This window comes from Oncorhynchus mykiss, chromosome 16 (genome assembly GCF_013265735.2).
Source record: "Oncorhynchus mykiss isolate Arlee chromosome 16, USDA_OmykA_1.1, whole genome shotgun sequence".
Lineage (NCBI taxonomy): Eukaryota > Metazoa > Chordata > Actinopteri > Salmoniformes > Salmonidae > Oncorhynchus > Oncorhynchus mykiss.
The window spans coordinates 52,681,778-52,693,330 of record NC_048580.1 but is presented as its reverse complement, the minus strand read 5'-3'; the positions used below and the strand labels follow the sequence as shown (position 1 = coordinate 52,693,330).

The 11,553-nt window shown below is 42.4% G+C and overlaps 2 protein-coding genes across 18 annotated transcripts in view; one reads left to right on the top strand and one right to left on the bottom strand.

Moving 5' to 3' along the window:
* The first annotated feature begins 897 nt into the window (after window positions 1–897).
* On the top strand, window positions 898–5,772 carry rassf11 (Ras association domain family member 11). Its single transcript, XM_021566418.2, has 3 exons — window positions 898–3,461; window positions 3,960–4,069; window positions 4,194–5,772. Exons 2-3 carry the CDS (start codon window positions 3,967–3,969, stop codon window positions 5,582–5,584), a joined length of 1,494 nt encoding a protein of 497 aa, XP_021422093.2. The 5' UTR covers window positions 898–3,461; window positions 3,960–3,966; the 3' UTR covers window positions 5,585–5,772.
* A 428-nt stretch (window positions 5,773–6,200) lies between these two features.
* The window catches only part of LOC110492252 (cold shock domain-containing protein E1), a 37,491-nt gene continuing 32,138 nt past the window's right edge, over window positions 6,201–11,553 (bottom strand). For all 17 annotated transcript variants that reach the window (XM_021566399.2, XM_021566400.2, XM_021566403.2 and 14 more), the window contains 8 exons: window positions 10,764–10,871; window positions 10,440–10,615; window positions 10,209–10,321; window positions 9,974–10,093; window positions 9,665–9,843; window positions 9,299–9,462; window positions 7,760–7,892; window positions 6,201–7,665 (listed from right to left, as the gene is read on the bottom strand). In XM_021566399.2, coding sequence (XP_021422074.1) covers window positions 7,618–7,665; window positions 7,760–7,892; window positions 9,299–9,462; window positions 9,665–9,843; window positions 9,974–10,093; window positions 10,209–10,321; window positions 10,440–10,615; window positions 10,764–10,871 — 1,041 coding nt within the window. In that variant the 3' untranslated portion in view covers window positions 6,201–7,617. The remainder of the gene's footprint in view (window positions 7,666–7,759; window positions 7,893–9,298; window positions 9,463–9,664; window positions 9,844–9,973; window positions 10,094–10,208; window positions 10,322–10,439; window positions 10,616–10,763; window positions 10,872–11,553) is intronic.

The window sequence follows — 11,553 nt, the reverse complement described above, 5'->3', positions numbered from 1 at the left end:
GCCGTGCTGCTGCTCCAGTTTCAACTGTTCTGCCTGCGGCTATGGAACCCTGACCTGTTTACTGGACGTGCTACCTGTCCCAGACCTGCTGTTTTCAACTCTCTAGAGACAGCAGGAGCGGTAGAGATACTCTGAATGATCGGCGATGAAAAGCCAACTGACATTTACTCTTGAGATGCTGACCTGTTGCACCCTCGACAACCACTGTGATTATTATTATTTGACCCTGCTGGTCATCTATGAACATTTGAACATCTTGGCCATGTTCTGTTATAATCTCCAACGGGCACAGCCAGAAGAGGACTGGCCACCCCTCATAGCCTGGTTCCTCTCTCGGTTTCTTCCTAGGTTTTGGCCTTCCTAGGGAGTTTTTCCTAGCCACTGTGCTTCTACACCTGCATTGCTTGCTGTATGGAGTTTTAGGCTGGGTTTCTGTACAGCACTTTGTGACATCAGCTGATGTAAGGGCTTTATAAATACATTTGATTTGAGATCACATGATTTGATGTGTGTGTGGATCCATTTCCATCATGCAATGGTCCTGCTTGTCTTGCACTGCAGAATTGACGTGTCCAACCCGGACACTTTTGAGATGGTACTGGGATAGAGGCCAAGAACACACTGAACAACTGAGCCCCTGCCCCAACCTCATGCCTGAATCTCCAATGCCACCCCCCCCCCCTCCCCCAAAGACACAACCAATCTATTTAGAGAATGCAATCCCAAATGTCAAAGCTTATTTCCGTGTGCAGCCAGTTAAAGACATCAAGTCAGAGAGATGAGGGGGGAGGTGGGCAGTGGGGGGCACTGGGTAAAGAGGAGGGAGGTGGGCAGTGGGGGGCACTGGGTAGAGAAGGAGGGAGGTGGGCAGTGGGGGACATTGGGTAGAGAGGAGGGAGGTGGGCAGTGGGGGGAATTGGCACAGCAGTTTCCCTTAGGACTGATTCCTGGCCCCAACTGGTCATCTTGAGGCAGATTAGAAATAACGATACACATGATCTGATACGCATGATACGCATTATTGGCAAAGTGATATTTATTTAATTTTTGATTTAACCTTTATTTAACTAGGCAAGTCAGCTAAGAACAAATTCTTATTTACAATGACGGCCTACATATAAAACTGTACTGTACATTGTATTGTCATTATCATGAATCATGGATGATATACTCAAATTAATTTCTAATTATCAAAGGAATATGGCATGACATTGTAAAAATAAGCATATACAACAGAGCACAGCCTTATGAACAACGGTTTCCTGGAAATATTATGTCCAAAATGAGACAAGTCCTGAAAAAATGTATTTCACAATTTCCCATAAAATGTTTAAGCTATAGCACTAAAGAGCCACACTACATCATTATGCGAGAATAGTACCAATTAGCCTATTGCATATCTTGTATAGAGGGCCCATATTTTTGCACCTCAACATTCTGGAGTTAAGTTTACCATCTCACTTCTAAGCAACAAATCACAACTGTCAGAATTTGTTATGAACAATGCAACTGAACAACCAACTTCCCAAAAAACTGACCAATTGATATCAAGAAGTAGTCTTTTAATTTGGGTTAGATTTAATTCATGTAATTCTATTACATGAAATGAAATCTAATCTTCTACTTAACACTACTGATTACAGCTCAGACACCACTTAGATTCAAGCAACCAAGTGCAAACAAACACACATGAACAAACATAACCTCTTTCAACTATCTGTCCTCCTTGTCTGTCCTGGTCTGTAGCTCACCATTAAGCTATGAGGCTGGGAGCAGCTGGACATGTGGTTTGCGTTGCAGAATGGGAAGGGTTCTAATTTTCAACTCTCACATTTCTCCTAACATTAACCCGTCTCGGGAGGAGGGCCTGGCAGGCTGAAGAAAAGTTTGACAACAGGTGTTCCACTTCTTTTACTCCAGCAGTTTACGTTATGTATTTAGTCTAGTGCACATTCTAGCCTAATTCACTCCTGTCCCAAAACTATCCAAAACAAAAGCACATGTTGTAAAATAATATACAACCTCAGTCCCAATAGTTTGGCACAGGAGTAAATTAGAATGTGCGCTAAACACAATGTAAACTACCCATTTTTATTTGGTATACAAGCGACTTATCTGTTGACTAATGAGACTAAGAATTTGAGTGGAGAAATTACAAAACCTTTGCTCCCTCTTGTGGGGTGACCGAGCTTAGATATCCAACACCATATTTTCAGTTTAAGCTTCATTTGTACAGTGCGAGCCATAGAAATAGAATGGATAGAGTGAGTGTCCCCATTCAAGTAAAATATGACATAATAGGTGGATTGGTGGCCATTGGGAGTGTACACATAGGAGCAAAGCAGGAAGTAAAAGCAGGAATTGTACCCATCAATCTGTGCTGTAATTTGTTGAATCAACTCAACATTACAAAAAAATACATTCCATTGCATGAGCCACATTTGTTAGCATTATTTCAATGAACAATCTACATTACCATGGAAATAATTGCATCACAATTCCAGACAGCCATTGCGAGTGTACCACATGAGTTTACCAGTAAAATTGCCAGGATTAGAGGTTCCAAGCCTGTTCTATTGATTCTATTTCTATGGTATGAGCATCCTATTCAGTTGAAGGTGTTATTGGCAGTAACAAAATGTATTTAAGAATATCCATTCCCTACAACATCTAATCAGAGCACTAGTTTGGATAACTTGTCAGGGGTGCTGTGGAAGTACATTTACAAGCATTTTGCTGTCAAGATTCATGATGAACAAGTGTCAGTAGCTAATAAGGGATTACTGTACTGTTCAACAAGGCTGGAGACTCAAAACCAAAAGTATTTGGTCAATCGAAGGCAAATCATATAACAGTTGTGGAATGCTCTAGAACTTGGCGTACTGGAGCTTTGGACAGTTTACCAGACTGTTTATATTTTCCGTTCCGATAGGGATCCCCCTTCCTGTCAGAAAGATACACAAAAACACCCAGAGCCAAAAATATCTGACAGTTTTCTGATGCAAGTGAACCAATGTTGATAGTATTTGGTTAGCTCAAACAAACTAAGTAGCTAAGAGTTTATGTCAACTTGGATTTTAATTTATACCCAAATTAGACTATTTATTTTTCTTGACGCAACAATGCCATTTTGAAAATAAATAACACAATGCATACAAAGTTGTCAATTTATCCATTGTATTCAAGTATCGTAAAAGACAAACAAAATGCCATTTTAAGCATAAATATAGCAAACCTACTGATAAACTTTCCGAGTCTAATCTGTGCAATTTTCACACAGATCAGCCCTCAATCTTTTTTTGAGAGGAGTGGGATAATAAACTTCCCTGCAGTAGTAGTTACCCAAGGGAATTCAAATTGGCCTTACTCACTCCACGGTGCTCCTCACAAGACCGTTTCCATCCCTTTCAGAGCATTGTGCCTTCAGTATAGTGGACGGCTCCCAGCATCGGCTCTAAGAGGTAGGTAGCAAACTTTATTCACAGTCTATGCATGTGATATTCTGGCATCGGAACCAACGGATTATTACAATTATCTTGAGAAAATGTCCAACTTCGAACCATCTACTTTTGATGACAAATAGGTGAATTTGGCTGGCAACTGGATGCTTTGTTCATTAATGCCTTTGATAACATTTTATACAACTATTAAGTTTTACCCTCAATATATGAATTGTTTGTTTACATCCTTGAGTATCGTTAAGCATTATTTGAAAATACTGTAAATTCCAACTCGATGATTGCATTAAACTTACAAATATGTCATTTTGACTGCCCTCAAGACACAAAGCTGGCCAAGACAGTGAGCAGACAAACTATTTACAGAGAATGGTAATGAGGGTCATTAGTCTGTCTCCACCACTTCCCCTGTTTGTACAGTAATGGAGGCTCTTACCTCGAGATATCAGCACCTACAGTAACGCTTCATTTTGTTCTCATCCCTTAATTTTCTGAATACAGAATAAGAATGGAGGTTAAGGTATCAGTGGAGGGAGTCCCACGTGTTGTCTGTGGAGTTACTGAGAAAACCACATGCCAGGAAGTAGTCATAGCTTTGGCTCAATCCCTTGGTGAGTACACATCTGGCGGCATTTATATTTTAGGGTCTCATTTCACTGTATACTTTACTTGATTTCTCATACAAATCAATCTTTTCAGGTAATAAATTCATCCTAATTATCTTCCTCTGCTTAGGTCGTCCTGGGCGCTACACACTTCAGGAGAAATTCAAAGAGTTTGAGCGAAATATGACGCCTAATGAACGGCTTCTGGAGTCTCTTGAGAAGTACGGCCAGCAGGCCAGAGAGATCCAGCTCACCCTGCTGCACAATGGGCCATCCCTCTGGGAAGGGCCTAGCAGAGCGAAAGGCAGCAGATACGAGGCTGGCCCTCAGCTTAGGAGAGCAGATGCTGGGGGCAAGGTACAAAGGCTTAGCGGTGGGTTTAGTTTACACCGTCAAAGCCTCCCTCCCTTATCGTGCCTGCGGCAACAAGCCGAACAGCGACCGGAAGAACCAAAAAAGCCCAAAAGAAAGTCCCTGACCCTGATGGAGGAGGCTTGGGGATGGCTGGAGAGCATAGGAAGGGGCACAGTGAACCAATCAAGCCGCGAAAAGGGTAGCAGGATGGACACGGTTAAAAGGGATGGTTGTTCCCTGAACGTTACGGTCACTGTTGCCAAGGATCCCTCCACTCCTGGGGTTTTGCAGAGCAAATTTAGAGAAAAGAGTGCTAAGTCCACTGAGCACCAGCGAATCTCCTGCTGCATGGGAGACCAGGGCAGGGACAGAGAGAAAAGTAACCTTTTCAATTCTGATGAAGGTAATGATATCCAACATGTTAAGAAACACCCAGAGGTTAGCATGGCAAAGATAAAAGCTGAGGGCCAGCAGAATCCAACCAGTGCCCTTAAGATGGTTGATGAGAAAAGGAAGTTAAGAGCACTAGTTGCGATCCAACAGGCTAGTCTGAAAGAGCTGCAGGTCCAAATAACCTGCACGGATAGCCAAATTCATGAGCTGGAGGAGCAACGAAAGGCCAGGCAAGCTGACCAAGAGGCCCAGCAAAAAATAGTGGAGGAGGCAGAGCACCTGGAATTTTGGAAAAATGAGCTGAAGGCCGAGGAGGGATATGAGAAAGACTTGCAGGAACAGTTCCTGGAGATGAAGGTGAAAGCTGTGGAGTGTAAGGCCAAGTTAGAAGAGTACAAACGCAAAATGCAAGGTCTTGATTCTTCAAGGGACAGGAGAACTGTTCAAGAGGAGCAAGTGAACGTTCCAAGCCAAGATGCCACATCTCCTGCTGCTGCAGGGTGGACAAGGCTGAATGAGGCCCTGAATCAATCAAGACCTCTTACAGTCAGTGTGGTAAATACTGACAGGAAGTTTGCGTCCAGAGTGGACTCCAGTCATCCTCATGCTGTAGTTCTTCCAAACCAGATCAAGGAATTGCGGCCCTCAGGGCCAAGTCAGCTTAGGGACTGGTGGACATGCTGGTCTGAAGCTCAGAGTCCAAATCCAGAAACACAACCAAGGGTTGTGCATATCTCTGAAATAATGATACATCTGGGCAGCACCAGAGTTTGAAAAGAGGTTGAGGAAAAACGGAAACGTATCTGTAAAAACCAAACACAATATAGCCTTAGCGTTCAGCGAGGACTGTGAGGCAACAAACATAGGCACAGACATGCATACACACACGTACACATGGATTTTGTACTGTAGATGTGTTAATGGTGGAGTAGGGGCCTGAGGGCACACAGTGTGTTGTGAAATATGTGAATGTAATGTAATGCTTTTAAAATTGTATAAACTGCCTTGGTTTTGCTGAACCCCAGGAGGAGTAGCTGCTGCCATAGGGATCCATAATAAATACATGATTTGTTTGCAGTTTCACATTTCTGTACTGACTGTTCTGTTGCTGTAAAAATAAAAAGGCTCAATATTTGTCCTACCAAGAGTTTCTTAATATCTTTTAAATCTTAATTTTGTTCCACTGTTCAGGCACCTTGGTTTGAAAAGAGTTAAGGACAGCATTTCCTTTTTACTGCACTGTCAAATTATATTTTCAAGCCTATGCAAAGAAAACATTTTAAATAAGTATCTTACTGCCATTGAGTAAAATACATTCTACAAACTATATATTAAGAAATAAAGATTCAACTGCCTCGATTTTCTTTTAAATAAAGACAAACGCCATATGTAATTTTCATAAAACTTTAATTCAATTGTTTCATTCAAGACCATTAACAAAAGTACATAGGAGAGCCTCTATGCAGTTCAGGAGGAACCCAGTGATCGCCAGTTTAAATTAATTTAGACTAACTCCCATATGTGCATTCAGGCACAACAGATCACCCACCAATGCCACTAAAGCACAATAATAGATATCCTGATCCTTAAGATGAATTCTAATACTTTCAACTTTTCCCCCTCTTTTACTTAAGTAAAATGTATTTTTGTTATATTGTGATGTTTTAATCTTTCACTAAGAAAAAAGCACACATCACATACAGTATATTTCCACCCACAGGTATTTGGGATGCAGACCAGTATTATTTCTACTAGAATAAAAAGCCATCCCAACATTGTTCTTAATATTTTGGCGGTTGGCTGGGGTCAGAGGATACATCTAATTTTTTTGTTTTCTTTGTAGTTTTTAGGCACCTTATTTTTACTTCATTTTATTAATTAGCAGATAGAGATTCAATGGAACAAAAAAAGAAATATGTGCAAAAAAAAAAAGAATACATTGTATAAAATAACTGCTGGATATAAGATGCCATTAGGAATTCTGCACCTGGGGAAATTGCTTATGGAGCGTGTGAATACTGAAAAGGTATTGAAATGCTCCAGATTTGTCAAAGTAAATCCTAATCATAGTCACTTAAACATTCACATACATCACAACACACAACACCATGCTTTCACTCCAGCTCTTGGATAAAGTGTTTCAAAACTGCTCAAAAAACCGAGCAGAGAAATAGCCTCCGTATATGAAAAACAGGATCCTCCTTATGAAGGGAACTTTGCTTTATGCATTTTGTAGGAAAGCATAGTGGAAACCATTGGCAAATGAGAATCATTTCGTTTCCTTAAATGAGGGAGAGCAAATGGAAGAAGCAGGTGAGCTCTAATACATGCCCACACTCACACATATCCACATACACAACAGGTTGCAGGTGCAGAATTCCAGACATTTAAGCAGATTCAGCAAAGATGAGGACAAGACAATGCCACACAACCAGCACTCTGATTTTAAGGGGAGCAGAAACCCTTTAAAACAAATCCTCTGTAACTTCTACCATTTCTAAAACACCTTATGCACAACAATCACACACACACACAGAAGAGAAACCTGCAATGTATACTGCAGTATGAAACCGTATCAAGTACATATGTGGGTGGCAGGGAACAAATGGAATGAGAGGGTTCCATTGCAGGTGATGGAACAGGGAGAGGTGTTACACATGCTTATTTCTGTGTGCCTGTCAAGAGTATGTATGTGTGTAAGAGCATGTTTCTGCAAGACAGCAAAATTCTCTTTCCATTGTTGTCCTCCATTCTGGGATTGCATTTCTAAATCTGGGCCCACCTATTCCAGACGGGGTATATACTGTTCAGTCAATTACACCCGGTTGACGAGTCTTCCGCTCCACGTTGAAGCCCTAGGTAAAAAACAAAGACCGGTCATTATAAGCAACACACCTTAAATATAAATCAGAACCTATTATACAGCATTTTGCTACCAAATGTGTGTACCTTTGAGTTGTCAGGACCACGGGGCTGTCTCAAAATGACTAGGCGGGGGGCGCTAGAGTCATCCAGGGTGATGCTCTTGAGCCGGTTGACCAAACGATCGGGACGGGGGGTTGCCACCGGTTTAGGCCCTTCACTGTGGGGGTAGAGAAACAAGATGGCTTTTAACCAACACTATACCGTCTAGGATAACTGGGTCATAAATGAGACATGACTAGTAAATCTGGTGGCTAGAGGTTAAATTTAACTCATTTACAGTGCCATCGAAAAGTATTAAGACAACTTGACTTTTTCCATACTTACCTTACAAGCCTTATTCTAAAATTGATTAAGTAGTTTCCCCCCCTAAGTATTCACACAATACCCCATAATGACAAAGCAAAAACAGGTTTTTAGAAATGTTTGCAAATTTATAAAAAAAAATAAAAACAGAAATATCTGAGGCAGGATTGTGTCGAGGCACAGATCTGGGGAAGGGTACCAAAACATTTCTGCAACACTGAAGGTCTCCAAGAACACAGTGGCCTCCGTTATTCTTAAATGGAAGAAGTTATGTACCACCAAGACTCTTCCTAGCAGGCTGCCAGGTCAAGCAATCGGGGGAGAAGGGCCTTGGTAAGGGGGGTGACCAAGAACCCGACGGTCACTGACAAAGCTCTAGAGTTCCTCTGTGGAGATGGGAGAACCTTCCAGAAGAACAACCATCTCTGCAGTACTCCACCAATCAGGCCTTTATGGTAGTGGCCAGATGGAAGCCACTCCTCAGTAAAAGGCACATGACAGCACTCTTGGAGTTTGCCAGAAGGCACCTAAAGACTGTCAGAACATGAGAAACAAGATTCTCTGTTCTGATGAAACAAAGATTGAACTCTTTGGCCTGAGTGCCAAGCGTCATGTCTGGAGGAAACCTGGCACCATCCAGGTGAAGCATGTGGTGGCTGCATCATTCTGTGGGGATGTTTTTCAGCAGCAGGTACTGGAAGGTACTGGAAGACTAGTCAGGATCGAGGCAAAGATGAACGGAGCAAAGCACGGAGAGATCCTTGATGAAAACCTACTCAGGACCTCAGATTGGGGCGAAGGTTCACCTTCCAACAGAACAATGACCCTAAGCACACAGCCAAGACAACGCAGAAAAGGCTTCGGGACAAGTCTCTGAATGTCCCAGCCAGAACGTCTCTGGAGAGACCTGAAAATAGCTGTGCAGCAACACTCCCCATACAACCCGACAGAGCTTGAGAGGATCTGCAAAGAATAATGGGAGAAACTCCCCAAATACAGGTCTGCCAAACTTGTAACGTCATACACAAGACGATTCAAGGCTATAATCTCTGTCAAAGGTGCTTCAACAAAGTAGAGAGTAAAGGGTCTGAATACTTATGCGATTTCAGTTTTTTATACATTTGAAAACATTTCTAAAACCCTGTTTTTGCTTTGTCATTATCGGGTATTGTGTATAGATTGAGGGGGGGAAAAAAACGATTTAATCAAAACATTTTAGCCCACTTCATGGGTACTTGTACACCCCCCTGCTGTCTTTACCTGACTCTGCGCACATTGCAGGCACTACATTTCCCTGTGCGTTGGTTGAGAATGACTGAGAACTCCACCTCATCCCCAGTCTGGAGCTCCAAGCCATCCTGCACCTCTTTGACATGGAAAAACAGCTTCTTACTCTCACCAACTTCATATGTGATGAAACCAAACTGGGGAGACAAGACATTACAGACTAAATAGGCATAGCACTCAACATGGGTAGCCACACCAAGAAAGTCCAAAAATTATACGTCCTTATTTCTTCATATTAGGTTTCCTTAGCAAACTTGAAAAATACATCTATAAAGTATTATTTGAAAGGCAATTAAATCACGTGTGCCTGCACCCGTTTCAACAATCATGATCAGATACCTGGTCCTTGACGCACTCCACTAAGGCTTTGCGTTGGGGCACAACGTTGCAGGCCATCTTCTGTCCTGTCTGGGCCACTGTGCACAACTGGAACTTCACCAGCTCTCCTTTCTGCAGACAGTCTGCCTTGTTTGTCATGCCCATGATGCCAAATGAGTAATTCTGGCCCTTCATGCCCTCTGAATGGTTAGAGGGACAAGGTGGGAGAAGATGAATGGTTATTTTAGTCATTTGGTTATTGTAGAGTATGTGCAGGAGTAAAAACATTGAATTGATGGACATAACCCTCCACTGCCAGTGGGGACTCGCCTTCCTCTGAGTGCTCGATGAGCCCCTGGTACTCTGTCTGCGACGGGTCCACACTACGCAGAGGGCGCACCACCTTCCCCAGCATCACCGCCTCACCAACATCCTGTCCCACACTATTCACTGCAATAACAGCACACCATTAGCATAAACACTGATGACTAATATAGAAATGCTTCACTATAGAGCGTACTGTAGCGCAAAATCAAACAAATGACTAGAGCATTGTCTTGCCTACCTGCTGCCATCTTCATAACCTTCTCAGCGCTGACTTTGTTTCCTTTGCCCTTGGACAGGGTGTATTCCACAGTGTCACCCAGCTCCAGGTTCTCCATGTCTCCACACAGCTCACTGGTACAAAGAGATACAGGCAGTATGAAAAACGTGGGACCTCCCCTTTTGGACACATCTAATGTGCCAACAACCAACATATTTTACACTGTAGCTTGCCTGTCTTGAATAGTTGTACCTGTAGTGAAAGAAGATCTCTTGATCGTGATTGGCCGTCTCAATGAACCCAAAGTTGTCTTTCAGCGTGGCGATGTATCCCAGCAGCCTTTTGGTGTTGACTGTGCGGTTGAGGATCTTAATGGTGACCGCGCTCTGCTGGCCCGTCCTCTTTACCTCATTGATGGAGAACTCCACCTTGAAGACAAGGTTGGATTTACACCAAATAGAAACAACCAACTGCAGGATGTATTTTTGGGGTTGGTACGTTGCCATTTCGACAAAGCACATTTGAGCCAGTGTTGATTTGTTTTACTGGTTTAACTTGTAAACTGGTTTTCAGTACCTTGTCTCCTGCCTGTGGCTGGGCAGCTCCCTCCAGATCTTTGACATGGTACGACACAGTCAGCTTCACTCCACAGTCCTCATAAGAAATCACTCCCTCTTCTGCTTCCTACAGGAGGACACACCAGCAAACTGATTAGACTGACAGTTCCAGTCAAAGGTTGGCTAATGCTCTTCTCTCCAGAACTCAGGCATTGAACTGTAGCACCCTACTGTGGTTCTGAGCATTGGGAAATGTTAAAATACTTCCAGAGAGGAAAAGGCACCATTCCTGTCATTTTTTTTATTACTGATCTGAACAGGCTGGATAGGTGTAAGTAAATGGGTAGGGGAAAAATAAATAATAATTCATCCAAGCCGGTGCAGATCAGTGATTACTTCAGAGGAAGGGAGGAATGCATCTTTGATATAAGCTTTGGAGTATATCAGATGAACGGCAGTAGAAAGTCCTTAAAAAGCTAATTGTGCAGATGACTGGTACACATTCCAAAGCAGCCCTGGTAGTATTTGGTTAGCATTAGCCTTAACTGTGTGAAATCAACACCTTTGTACAAAGTGTTAAATGTCCTATCTCCTTAGGAACTAGTAAAACAAATAGCATGACTTCAAAAGTGAAGTGTTTTTACAGAGGAATTGATTTAAAGTTGAATTAGTGGACTGAAACCATGCCGTCAACTCTTGGGTGAGGAGCACATTTGGCAGGACATAGACCACACCACTAACCTTTTCTACTAGTTTATAATAAGAAATAAGATAAATATACACATTCAGACTACCTATTTGAGCGTACA